General features: G+C 38.5%; 1 protein-coding gene across 1 annotated transcript; it reads left to right on the forward strand.

The window, feature by feature from the left end:
* The first annotated feature begins 2,414 nt into the window (after nucleotides 1–2,414).
* LOC140143638 (monocarboxylate transporter 5-like) lies at nucleotides 2,415–14,239 on the forward strand. Its single transcript, XM_072165454.1, has 3 exons — nucleotides 2,415–2,625; nucleotides 12,485–12,967; nucleotides 13,737–14,239. The coding sequence occupies exons 1-3, from the start codon at nucleotides 2,415–2,417 to the stop codon at nucleotides 13,853–13,855; spliced, it is 813 nt and encodes a 270-aa protein (XP_072021555.1). The 3' UTR covers nucleotides 13,856–14,239.
* The last annotated feature ends 522 nt before the right edge of the window (nucleotides 14,240–14,761 follow it).

Raw genomic sequence — 14,761 nt, forward strand, 5'->3', positions numbered from 1 at the left:
AATACTTGTAACATGCATAGCCAAATCTACTTCAGATGTAGGCATTGGTAAACTACTTTTAACACGTGAGCTATCTACCTCTGATATAGGCATTGATAAACTACTTGTAACATGCGAGCTATCTACCTCTGATGTAGGCATTGATAAACTACTTGTAACATGCGAGCTATCTACCTCTGATGTAGGCATTGATAAACTACTTGTAACATGCGAACTATCTACCTCTGATGTAGGCATTGATAAACTACTTGTAACATGCGAGCTATCTACCTCTGATGTAGGCATTGATAAACTACTTGTAACATGCGAGCTATCTACCTCTGATGTAGGCATTGATAAACTACTTGTAACATGCGAGCTATCTACCTCTGATGTAGGCATTGATAAACTACTTGTAACACGTGAGCTATCTACCTCTGATGTAGGCATTGATAAACCACTTTTAACACGTGAGCTTTCTACCTCTGATGTAGGCATTGATAAACTACTTGTAACATGCCAGGGTACAGATAGCCCACAGATTACATAATCGGTTCTCGACTGTGATATCCTGACATGATTACCTTTGTTCAAGACTTTGTTCTTCTTCTCGACCTTTGTAGCTGCGGAAAATGTGATAGAAGGGATCATTGGCGATACCCGCATGATATTATTCTTGTTAGCCCGAAAAACATTGCAGGTTGTTTTTGTCTCGATTGACAAGGCAGGAGACTATTTAATCACTTTCCGTATGTGTGTATGTAAGTAGGGGTGGGGTGTGTATGTGACAATTTGGTTAAAGTTTTGATTAAATGCTCTCAGTTGAACAGTTCAAATCATATTACAAGGAAACTTGGGCCATAGGTGAAGTATGAAATTCTTTATGTTATGAAGTTGTGTCACATAATTTCAAGGTCATTTCAAGGTCACCATAGGTCATTTGAGGTCAAATGTTTTCTCGAAATTTGGATCAAGTTGCTCTCAGGCTATGTATTTCGCCATGCTTTGATGTATTAAGCTGCAATTTTGAACAGTGATAGGGGCAAGTGTGTCGAGCTGCGCAGTGATGGGAGAAAGTGCGGGAGGGCATGATGAGCAGTACGGGGTGGGGAGGAAGGCAGAAGATAATAAGCAAACTACCCTGTGAAAAATATCTGGAGATCCGTATGGGGTACAGTGACATAACTAGGTGGGGGTAGCGCGACCAGATCTTCTCGACCTGATTAGATTGTCAGGTCATTATGGGATCATCCTGGGTCACCCAGGGGTCATCTGAGGTCAAATTACTAAAACCTGTCTTATGGACACGAAATTTGGTGGGTACAATCAACAGTTAGAGTCACATTTTTGGAAGGTCATTTTGGGGTCATCCGAGGTCACCCAGTGGTCATCTGAGGTCAAATTACTAAAAACTATTATATGGGCATGAAACTTGGTGTGTACAGTCAACACTTAGAGTCAAAATTTTGAACGGCCATTTCGGGGTCATCCGAGGTCACCAAGGGGTCATCTGAGGTCAAATTGCTAACAATTATTGTCATATGGACATGAAACTTGGTGGGTACGGTCAACAGTTAGAGTCAATTTTTGGACGGTCATTTTGGGTCATCCGAGGTCACCCAAAGGTCATCTGAGGTCAAATTTCTAAAACTGTCATATGGGCATGAAACTTGGTGGGTACAGTCAACATTTACAGCCAAATTTTTGTAAGGTCATTTCAGGGTCATCCGAGGTCACCCAGGGATCATCTGAGGTCAAATTACTAAAAAGTGTTGTATGGGCATGAAACTTGGTGGGTACAGTAAACATTTAGAGCCAGATTTTTGTAAGGTCATTTCAAGGTCATCCATGGTCACCCAGGGGTCATCTGAGGTCAAATTACTGAAGACTTGTATGGGCATGAAACTATGTGAGTACACATTTAGAGTCAAATTTTTGGAAGGTCATTTCGGGGTCACCATGGGTTGTTGCACGGGTTCATTTACTTCTATCACTAAAAGTAATCACGAAAGCAGGCGGTCGCGAAAGCAGGCGAGACTCGCGGTTCGAGAACCGCCTTGTGTGAATTTGTTTAGGAAAAAGAAAATTCCGCACCTCCGCAATTATTTTGGCTACAGACGTGTGTGCTAAGCTTCATTGTATTATTATTTTGTAAACATGGTAAACAGCCATAAGTAGCATTTTATAGCGCCATCTATGTCATTAACCTCTGCTGTTACTCTCACAGAGGAGACGTGGTGTGAGTCAGATGTCTATTTTATTGCATTTACTGAGCACATATTAGGCCTAATAAGTGAAAAACAAAAAGTCAGACCACAGCTGCAGCTTATGATCAGTAGAAATTTATTGGTAAAACGCAAGGGCAAGGCTCAGGAGTAAGACTCAACTCAATCATATAATCATGGTTATAGGTGTTTTGGATTTCATCTCATATTATGGCCACGCCGTCCGACGCGCTGCATCCCGCTAATGAAGATCCATGGCGATGGCTGGTCCTCATCAGCTGCTTCTTTGCTAAGGTGTTTGCACAAGGTATCCGCAAATCTTTTGGTGTTCTATTACCGACTCTACAAAGACAATTTGATAGTGAAATTTGGCTACTTGGCTCGATCGTTGCTATCGTTTGTGCTGTAGGAGACTTCTTAGGTAGGTAGATTTAAAGGCTCGGATAACGACGTTTGAATCACGTATGTTTGTGATACCTATCTGTACCCTGATGTAGCCATTGATAAACTACTTGTAGCATGTGAGATATTTACCCCTGATGTAGGCATTGGTAAACTACTTGCAATATGTGAGATATCTACCTCTGATGTAGGCATTGATAAACTACTTGTAACATATCTACCCCTGATATAGCCATTGATAAACTACTTGCAATATGTGAGATATGATAAAGGCATTGATAAACTACTTGTAAACTCTGATGTAGCCATTGATAAACTACTTGTAGCATGTGATGATGTGTGCTATCTACCCCTGATATAGGCATTGATAAACTACTTGTAACATGTAAGCTATCTACCCCTGATGTAGGCATTGATAAACTACTTTTAACATGTGAGCTATCTACCCCTGATAATAGCCATTGATAAACTACTTGTAACATGTGAGCTATCTACCCCTGATATAGCCATTGATAAACTACTTGCAATATGTGAGATATCTACCGCTGATGTAGGCATTGATAAACTTCTTGCAATATGTGAGATATGATATATGCATTGATAAACTACTTGTAAACTCTGATGTAGCCATTGATAAACTACTTGTAGCATGTGATGATGTGAGCTATCTACCCCTGATATAGCCATTGATAAACAAACTACTTGTAATATGTGAGCTATGTACAAAGACAATTTGATAGTGAAATTTGGCTACTTGGCTCGATCGTTGCTATCGTTTGTGCTGTAGGAGACTTCTTAGGTAGGTAGATTTAAAGGCTCGGATAACGACGTTTGAATCACGTATGTTTGTGATACCTATCTGTACCCTGATGTAGCCATTGATAAACTACTTGTAGCATGTGAGATATCTACCCCTGATGTAGGCATTGGTAAACTACTTGCAATATGTGAGATATCTACCTCTGATGTAGGCATTGATAAACTACTTGTAACATATCTACCCCTGATATAGCCATTGATAAACTACTTGCAATATGTGAGATATGATAAAGGCATTGATAAACTACTTGTAAACTCTGATGTAGCCATTGATAAACTACTTGTAGCATGTGATGATGTGTGCTATCTACCCCTGATATAGGCATTGATAAACTACTTGTAACATGTAAGCTATCTACCCCTGATGTAGGCATTGATAAACTACTTTTAACATGTGAGCTATCTACCCCTGATAATAGCCATTGATAAACTACTTGTAACATGTGAGCTATCTACCCCTGATATAGCCATTGATAAACTACTTGCAATATGTGAGATATCTACCGCTGATGTAGGCATTGATAAACTTCTTGCAATATGTGAGATATGATATATGCATTGATAAACTACTTGTAAACTCTGATGTAGCCATTGATAAACTACTTGTAGCATGTGATGATGTGAGCTATACCCCTGATATAGCCATTGATAAACAAACTACTTGTAATATGTGAGCTATGTACCCATGATATAGGCATTGATAAACTACTTGTAATATGTGCGCTATATAGGGCCTACCTCTGATGTATAGGCATTGATAAACTACTTGTAACATATGAGCCATCTACCCCTATGGAATGTAGGCGTGAAAAGTCGACGATCATTTGAAAATTTTGAAAAACAAGCCTGTATTTTTCCCCAAAAGACCTATTATTTTGGTGTTTTGGGGGGAAATCTATTATGTTCAATACGAAAGGTTAAATCGTCGGCTTTTAATCCCAGCTACATACACTTTAAGTACATATCATTAGATGTAGACAATTTACTTCGAGGACTGTTAAATATAATCAAATTTATCAATTTTTAATCATTTGCCATACAGTATTATATCGCAAATTTCCAAAACATCTAATTTTGTTGATATCATCAGGACATTCCTCGTATTCAAAATGCAATTTGATATGTCTGATGTGCTCTCAGGTCCCACAAAATATGCGTGAAAACGTCGCTATCCGATCAAACTACCAGGCATGCTGAATAGATTTGAGAATCTCGTGACATATTGCCATTCAATAATGCCTCAATAATTGCAAATTGTATTTAGGCCTATATCAAAAGCATCATGTGTTATTGCGTATTTTTGCATTAGGCGACGAAAAAAGAAAACCCTGTTCTACGGGCCCGACCGACCCAGAGTTTGAACAAATTGGGAAAACATTTTTTCCTGTACAAATGAATGCCGACCCAAATTTCGGAAATTTCAGGAACAATTTTATTTTTATTTTCTCAAATTGCAAATTATTTACAGATTTTTGTGATTTTTGGGTTATTTAAAAAAAAAAAAAAAACCGACCGACCCTACTTGAAAGGTCCGCCCGCCCGTAGAACAGGGTTTCCTTTTTTTTTCTTCTTATACCGATTATTACCTTATACATATCATGTTACAGGACCCAATGTAAATATGTCCCCACTAGCAGACTAGGTGTTACATACTAACCCGCTGTGGCCGAGGGATACCCATGGTCTCAAGATCACCACGGGGAAACATTTCTTACCATCTCCCGAATAAAGAGCAGTCTATATTTGTTTTATACATATCATACATATATTTTTGACATAATCATATCATTTTAATCATTACTACGGAAGCGTCTAAGTCCAAATCGCCATGTCATCATATCGCATGGAACTTAGCCGTTTCAGTACAATATTAACATACTTCTCCTTTGTAAATTTATCTTTATTTTAATTATTTGTTACATGACGCAGTCATGTCTACAGTAGAATTCACCACGACCTTTGCAGGACTTAAACCCCATTAAAAGCTATTAAAGCAAGATAACACTCAATGCTATTGCAATAATGTATGATAATCCTTCAAGTTTTGTACAAACAGGTGATGGACCAACTGAAGAGTTTCTCTCTACTGCTGGAATCCTGCAGGGCGACACCTTGGCCCCTTACCTCTTTGTGATAGTGGTAGACTATCTCCTCAGACAGTCGATAGACACTGACAAGTCCAAAGGGATTGACATCATGCCCAATAAGACGAGCAGAGAGAAGAACAAGTATTTAACCGATCTTGACTACGCAGACGACATCGCTTTAACAGCTACGTTATCACAAGATGCCCAAGATCTTCTGTCATCTTTAGAAGATGCTTCCGCCAAAGTTGGCCTCTTTCTCAATTCCAAGAAGACAGAATATATGTGTATTAATGGAGATAAGAACCCAACTCCAATCCTTTCTCGGGATGGCACACAACTCAAGGAGGTGTCGGACTTTAAATATCTTGGTTCATTTGTTGCCGACAGCAAGAAAGACTTTCTGACTCGCAAAGCTCAAGCATGGAAAGCTTGCAACAAACTGCACACCATCTGGCAGTCCAACATATCAAGAAATACCAAGCTTGCCTTCTTTAGAGCCTGCATAGAGAGTATCCTCTTATATGGAAGTGAGACCTGGACAATGAAGAAAGATCTTCAGGACCGTCTTGATGGTACCTACACCCGGCTGTTGATGAGGGTTCGAAATATATCCTGGCGTGAACATAAAACCAAAGCAGAGATCTATGATGGTGTTCCACAGGTGTCCTCCATCGTTGCTCAACGGCGAGCCAGATTTGCAGGCCACTGCTACCGTGCAAAAGACCAAATAATTTCAGATGTCATCTGTATGAGGCTTCCACGAACATGTAGAGGAAGAAGACCATTCAACTACATCGACTGTGTGGCAAGGGACGTCAATCAAGAAATTAATGACCTCCCAAATCTGATGGCTGATAGAGATTCCTGGAAAAGAATTGTAAACTCTTTCTCGGATGCGTCCGCAAGATAGATAGACACTCATTGAAAACAGCTCAACTGATTAAATCAGATCTTCTCTGGTTAAATCCACACTACACATGTTTCTGTTTTACCTGTGCAATGAGCTGGTATTATAGTTTCAGTTGGGTGAACGATTATAAAACAATACTGTGTAGGCTTTTGTTTACGAAATGAGACAATAGTGTGCTTATTGTTAACCAGCGTTCTTGAAAATGAGAAGCATAATGGTTTGCAGACTTAACACGGTTTGGAAATAATTTCTTCATATTTTTTGGTGTTATCTGTCGTTTACATATCCTTCCTAAAACACAAAAGTGCGAATATTTCCAAACACCTAAATTAGCTAAAAATTTAGGACATGTTACAAAACTATATTTTCTAGAATTTCAGAGAATACTTTAAATATTGGCTGATATTTTTCACACAGTGACGTTAACTAGGCAATGTCCTATTACCTATAACATACACTAAAACACCAAAGTGCGAATATTTCCAAACACCTAAATTAGCTAAAATTTAGGACATGTTACAAAACTATATTTTCTAGAATTTCAGAGAATACTTTAAATATTGACCGGTTATTTTTCACACAGTGACGTTAACTAGGCAATTGCCTATACTTCTAACATACACTACTTGTAAAGGTCACGCGTCAATTGCGAGAGCTCTGTGTATTGTGTATAGGAAAACGGACAGTAACTGCAGTATGAATCTAACATTGTCATTGTCGTCTCCCTCTCTTCTATCGCAGACGACAATGAAGGAAACAGGAAAAACTCTTATCTATACAATCATTCTATGGCCTTATTGAAATAAAATGTCCTCTGACGATTTATATTATCATTTTAGAAGACAGTGTTGTTGGCATTATAGTAAAGATGATAATGATACGCATAATACATAATATGAAAAGCTATAGCTGTATCTATATTTTTATAATTATGCTGTTTCACGTCTTATCAGATATTTAATATATTTTTACAAATTATGTCCCATACGTCCATGTATGAAATTAATGCCCAAAATAATATTATAGGCAAAATATTATTGTAACACATCATTCAAAATGAATAAGCCCTATGATAGCAACGAAACATTTGTTCAACTATGGAAATATAGTTATTTCCATGGTTTAACTAACCGTCGTTTTATCTTTTCAGTTTCTGTTTCCGTATCCGTAATAGTTTATGTAAGTCATTGTTATTCTGAAGTGGTAGTCTCCCAGGTATGACCAATCTTTTATTCTAGCCTTTTGTTAGTTACTGAAAATTTGAAGCTCGTGAATTTCAGTTTTCGTTTTGGTAAGTTATATTGATTTTTTACATAAAACCTTGAGATGTGCGGTTGGGTGCCAATCTAGACAAAAGAAGAGTCTAAATTTTACGGTCCTAAATTCGCGGTAAATTGTACGGCTTCAATTGACATGTGTTTTGTGTATATGCACTTACGCCTAGACGTAAGTGATTCGTAAAAAAAGTCTTGCATTGAAATATATACTAACCATGTTGCCAAGTTATAAGCAAAAGTCTTTCATATTGGCGATGAAACGAAAAATAGTCAAATATCTCCCAATGAGGCGCGTACAAGTGGTGATTTAGTAAACATGTTTTATATTGAAATGCAATACAAAAGAATTGCATTGGAGCAAAGATAATTTATTCTATTCATGGCAAGCTAATCTGATAATTGGTTGGGCCTATATGCAAGACTTGGGTTTATTTTAAATGTTTATTTTTGCAGAGCTTATTTTCAGTCATAAATTTCGCGAGGGGGAGGGGAGGGAGGGAGATACTTAAGTTGAGACTGAACAAGCGAGAGTGGGAGGGGGTGAGGAAGAAAGAGAGGAGAGGGAGAGACGGACAGACTAGAAAGAGAAGAACTCGAGAGGAGAGAGTAGGGACCGAGGGACCGGGAGGGAGTGGGGAGACTGATCATGGGGGTGGGGGGGCAGGAGGAAGCAAAATAGGGCGATAGACATTGATACGAGGGAAGGGCGACACTGTGGCCCTGCACAAGTGCATTGGGGTGCGATATGCTCATAAGCGGGCCTTTTGTGATTTTAGAGCTTATTTTCAACGTTTTTACAGAAAAAAGTGGACTTTGTCATTCGGATTGGCATGCATCAAAGACGAGAGGGCGCTAGGCCATTAAAAACAGCGGTGTTGTCTCTCCAGATTTTATTGACATAAGCAATCACCTCTATTGAAATAAGATGATTGGTACTTCAGAGTTAACAATGAAGTCAGATTACAGTAACTTACTGAATCCCTTGCGTTTTCGTATCTGAACAAAAGACTTACGGAAACTGAAAAGATAAAAAGACCCTAAGTATGTTACATTGTTCACCTAAATCGTACACACACTTATACTAATCATGTTAATTATATTAATTGAAAAATAACAGCTGTTTCTCAAAATCATGAACGAAAAAAAATGATTACAATGTTCAATTAAATTGAACACTTAGGTCTACTTTAATCATGATAATTATGTTAAATGAATAGCAACATCTGTTCTCAAAAATGTGAAAGAAAAAACTTTACATTAGGCCTACTATATATTTAAAAAACCCTTTGCATTACAGTTTATGCCATTTACAAATTGAAATAGATCAAAGGTTATTACCTAAGACCTACTTTGAGGCAGGGCCAGGAACAAACGCTTGACCCATAGGCGTAGATCCGGGGGGTAACCGCATTTATTCCACTTTGGCACTATTTCACCAGTACAGTTTAGCTTCAATACATGGCAATTTTTTTCGCGTGCATTTGTACCAAGTTTTTTTTCTGTGGCCAAAAGGTGCTATATTCACTATGCTTCAAGAAAACCCCACCCCAATGTCAAAAAGAAATCTACACCACTACTTGAACCTGGCCCAACATGCTTGCGTAGACTACGGCTACAGAAAAGTGATTTCGAGCAATCTTCGTAAGAATCATATACTAATCATAATGAGTCCATATTTACCATAGAGAATATTGTAAATCGTTTTACCATTGCTCTCTCTGTTTGCCCAACAGGTCCGATCATCGGTGCGTTTGCTCGGCGATTTTCATATCGTGCAATGGCGATGGCAGGAGGTACCCTGATGTGTCTAGGAATGGCTCTGGCATCACAGATGGACAATGTCTTCCATCTTGCTACTTGTCTGGTGCTATTCTGTGGTAAAGACCATTCCTATAATTGGCACTTTCCTGTCGTTGATGGGGAACATTGATATCACGCCCTTCTTGACTTCGCTTACGTTATCTTATATTTACGTGATACTTCTTATGTCCTCGCTTTCGTTATTTTATATTATGCAGGTGCGTGATATTGATGTTTACCCCATCAACGGCAAGAAAGTGCCAATAGAGGTTATCCACTTCACTCATGTGTGACTTCTAACAAAAGGCGCTGATTCCCGTAGTATTCCTCATTCAAAGGAATTCAATACACGACCTCGGAGTTACCTGCATGACTTTGGCGGGCTATTTTGAAACAGTCATGGTTACACATGCAGGTACTTCTTTTGAAAGTCCTAAACAAGGTATAGCAGTCGCTGATAGGATATGCAGCTTATAGAACACGGATAACCTCTATTATAAGAATGGTCTATAAGTACATCGTTATTCAAGAGAATTTCCACTCTTTGAAGGAGTTGGACGAAGGACAACCCATTTTTGAGTGGAAAACACTCTAAAATGAAAGAAAGCAGGCCTACATTTTCTTTAGGCAATATTCACTCCTTTGAGAGTAGGCCTATACAGACTACTTTTTTCAATCCTTTGCAGTGACATTTTTCCATTTCACTCTCTCACTCTTTTTCCACTCGGTGTAGGCCTACAATTAGTGTCTTTGCTAAAGTGTGTGTACATTTGAAAATTTAGGGCAATCACAAGCTACAAGACAAAGCATGCTTTAAATCATGTCAAACCAAAAGACGCAAAATCAAGACATGTCCCAAATCGGAGTCACCGGGCTTGACAACGAGCGATTGGTTTCTATCCAGCTACCTCATTGGTAAAATACTAATCGCTCGTCGCTCAGTGATTGTGTATAAATTCACCTTTACATTTTAAATATATATGTCTTGCATGACTTGGAGTGTTAAATGAGTGGTATATAGATGTTTTAGTGGTAGATGTTGTGCGTATAGAGATGTGACTTTGTGTCCAGTGGCGTAGCGTGGGTCATCCGATTGGGGGTCACCGGGTCTGATTGTGGGCACCGGGTCTGAATGGGGGGGCACAAGCCGTTTTTCGGCCATTTTCCTATGGGATTTAAAAATTTCAGATCGAGGGGGGGGGCACGTGACCCCGTGTCCCTATGACGCTACGCCACTGTTTGTGTCTCACTGGAAAAGAGTATCAAAATCGCCTTCATTATGACGTGTCTAATATTGTGTTTCGGACAGGACACTTGATTCTGTTTCTTATGATCTATTGTTGAAATGGGATATTTCATTTCAAATCGACACTACCCCTGTGGAAGATTTTGGAAATATCTTCCACAGGGGGAGTATGAATTTTAAATGGAATTAGCACATTAGGCAGCTTCATTTGAAACTCATCCTCCCACTGTGGAAGATTCAGGTTGAATCTTTCTCAGAGAGTGTATGATATTCAAATGGAGCTGCCTATCGTGCTCATTCCATTTGAAAATATACTCCCCTGTGGAAGATATTTCCAAAATCTTCCACAGGGGTAGTGTGGATTTTAAATGGAATATCCCAATTCAAGTCAATATTGATAAGACATTATTTTACCATGTACGGTAAAAGACTGCTTTAAGCGTTAGCTGGGGTATGAACGTTTGGACAGTATTTTTGCGGATTATTAGACACATCGAATTGCATTCTGAATACGAAGAATGTCTTTCTGATGTCAAATAATTTTGAATTTTGAAATTCGCGATATAATACAAGTTTTATGGCAAATGATTAAAATTGATATTTTTGATATTTTAACAGTCCTCGAAGTAAACTTTCTAAATCTAATGATATGTACGTAAAGTGTATGTTGCTTGGATGAAAAGCTGACGATCAATTGAAAATTTTGACCTTTCATATTGAAGATATGGATTTTTTCCCCCAAACACCAAAAGAAATTATATCTTTTGGGATAAAATGTTTTTCATCCCAGCTACATACATTTAAGTACATATCATTAGATTTAGAAAGTTTACTTTTGTTAAATATCAAAATGTTTTAAAATATCAAATTTTAATAACAAGTCATAAAATTTATATTATATCGCGAAAAAAAAACCCCAAAATTATTTGATATCAGAAGGACATTCCTCTTATGTCTGATGTGCTCTCAAACGTTCATACCATAAACGTATCTAATTGCTAATTGTGAGACACTACGAGGGTTATTCAAAAAGTTCTATACCTCACCATGCATCGTATCCCCGCTTCTGCATTTTGTAGCCCTTTCATATTTTTCATGATTGTAACCTAGGGTCTTACCTAGCTCTTCTGAGAAAAATTTGTTTTAATATATTTTCCCGTTTGTTGTATTAAAGCGAAGTTAAAATGAAATCCGGATTCGGAAATGGTGAAAATCTCACATTTTATCTACAAAGAAGACCAAATTTAAGTGACCATAAAATATGATTTTCACTTTAGTTGTCTTAAATTAAAGCTAACATAAAGACAAAGTTGGTTCAATTACTGCGCTGTTGATAAACCATCAGCTTACTCATGCATTTAGGTGTATAAAACCCGTCTGTCACCTTTCTTTGCAGGTCCTGCGATCGGTTTAATCAGCGACACGCCATTTGCTATTCTCGCGATGTATTTCACTAAGAATTATGGAGCAGCTAATTCCTTTGCGTTCCTTGGTTCCTCGATAGCACTGATATTCTTCAGTACTTTAACTCAAATCTTAATTGAAATCTACGGATGGAGTGGAGCAGTTTTATTACTGGCATGTATCTTCTTCCACATGACAATGTTTGGTGCTCTTTTAAAACCACCAGAATATGAAGCACCCGAAACTTTTGGATATCTTTTCACTTCGAGACCCACAGATTTTGGATGACATGGAAGCTGAAACAACTAGTTCAACTTTTACAAAATGCTTTTCAGCCACATTAGATTTTCTGCACTTACCGATATTCAAGGAACCTAGATTCTATGTGATAATTGTAGTTAGTAGTACAGTTCGATTCACTCATATGGGTTGGGTGATTTATCTAGTGCCTAATGTCGAAAATAAAGGTATCGCTCCTTTGTACGCTACACTGGTGGCAGCGGTGGGAGGAGTAGGGGACGCGACAGGCAAGATTATTTCTGGCGTCACACTATGGAGAGAACTTCTGAACAGTAGCGCACTATGGATTTGTGGAATGACGATATTGTCCATAAGCCTGATAATGGACTTTATGGTGACTTCAAGCTTTAAGGGCATGTTGGTACTTGGATTTTTTCAAAGTCTTGGAATGGGAATGAGTCTCTCGTTGAATAATGTGGTACTTAAGGATATCTTTGGGACGGAAAGACTAGTTAATGTAATGGGATGGATAAGATTCTTCTCTGGCATGGCACGTGTGCTGGGAGGATTTGTTGTAGGTATGGATACTGATGATGGTGTGTGGCACGGTGTTGATGGTGTGAAGTGTTGCGCCTCATTATTATGAAGGACCGTTATTCCGAAGGGTCATTATTCTGAAGGCTAATCATCAATCCGAAAGCTCATTACTCCGAAGGGTCATTACTCTAAATTTACAACAAGGTTATTTTGAAGGGTAAATACTCCGAATTTAGAACGAGATTCGTAACTCCGAAGGGTTATTAGGCCTCACTCAGAATTTCAGAGTAATCACACTTCGGAGTAACGAACATCGACCCCATCGGAATAACAAACTTTGTGGTTAATTGGAGAAATGACCCTTCGGCCTAATGAACCTTCAGAATAACGACCCTTCTGAATAACGTTTCTTCGGAATAATAGTTCCCGTTGTGGACATGGTGAAGATAGAATATTATGATAGTATGATGAAGGTATTATGAAGATGATGTCGATGATGATGATGTGTTGATGAAAATGATGATAAAAATGATGATAAAGATGATGATGATGATGATGATGATGATGAAGATAATAATAATGATGATGATATTGATAATGGTGATGATGATGATGTTGATGATAATAAAGCTAAAGATGAAGATGATAATGGAGACAATGATGATGATGATGATATTGATATTAACGTGATGATGATAATTGATCAAGATGATGATGATGATATTGATGATGATGAAGTTTATATATTTATGATGATGATGATGATATTATCCCAATTTTAATTTGCCATTGTTATTTTTCCTTACACAGGTTGGATATATTCATCGTCAGGATATTATTCCTATGGGTTCGTCACATTAGGATGTGTACAAGGACTGGGAATGTTGGTACTCGTTATCGGAAGAAAATGTATTCCAGATACAGAATAAGAGAATACCAGCTAAAATTGAATGACATAGACCAAAGATGACAATATCAAGGCCTGAAAAGTTGAGGTGGCGTACCCCCGAGGGTACGTGCGACAACCGGTTTTTGGTCATCGACACCTTAAATTACACTACACTATACTCTATAACTTGGAATGTAGGCCGGACACGATATACCGTACCCCATCAAAATCGACTGCTCTGTGCCAGAAGTGGGTAAATGCAATAGCTGCCATGTGTAGCTGCCATGTTTAGATGAGTACATTATACTGTGTGTAAATTGCCAAATGTTCACGAGGCAGCTATTGCTCATAATCACTTCTGGCACTGAGCATTCGGAATGGCAAATTCAAAGTCCAAAATCAACGAGATTTGGGAAATAAACTTGATTTGTGGTGGGTATCAATTGAATCCAGATGTGATTGAATCATGCCCTAAACATGCTAAGGAGGGCATGCATGGGGTATCCAAAGGTTTTTGAAATCACCCATAGGTGAAGGAGCTGTATCTATGAAATTTTGTCAGTGTAATTACTGGTCCTTATGCACATTATGGTCCAAAAATGGTCTCCTAAGTATGTTTACTTTCTTTACAGGTGGCGCTAGATGGGCAGTAGGCGCATAACATGCAAGATGGTGAAAATTGAGGCACGCAGCGTGATTGCATTTGAAGGGTTAGGCCTACATTGCTCAGAAAATCTATGATGAAATGAAAGCTATCTACGGGGATGATTGCCCATCATATGGCACTGTTGCTTTTTGAAAAGGGACTTTCCAACTGAACTGGCCACATGTCCCTCACAGATGAGCCAAGAAGGGGACCGGCCACAGTGAACAGTGGTGAAGAAACTCAAGTCTGTGGAGGATCTTATCATGAAAAGGTTATGCGCCTACTGCCCATCATAGCGCC

Source organism: Amphiura filiformis, unplaced genomic scaffold, assembly GCF_039555335.1.
Source record: "Amphiura filiformis unplaced genomic scaffold, Afil_fr2py scaffold_25, whole genome shotgun sequence".
Lineage (NCBI taxonomy): Eukaryota > Metazoa > Echinodermata > Ophiuroidea > Amphilepidida > Amphiuridae > Amphiura > Amphiura filiformis.

Bases quoted from the DNA above. Each gene is read 5' to 3' on its own strand.
- LOC140143638 (XM_072165454.1), top strand. From the start codon at position 2,415: ATGGCCACGCCGTCCGACGCGCTGCATCCCGCTAATGAAGATCCATGG. The intron at 2,626-12,484 runs GTAGGTAGATTT...AATGCTTTTCAG, and splicing joins TGCTGTAGGAGACTTCTTAG to CCACATTAGATTTTCTGCAC. The intron at 12,968-13,736 runs GTATGGATACTG...TTCCTTACACAG, and splicing joins GCTGGGAGGATTTGTTGTAG to GTTGGATATATTCATCGTCA.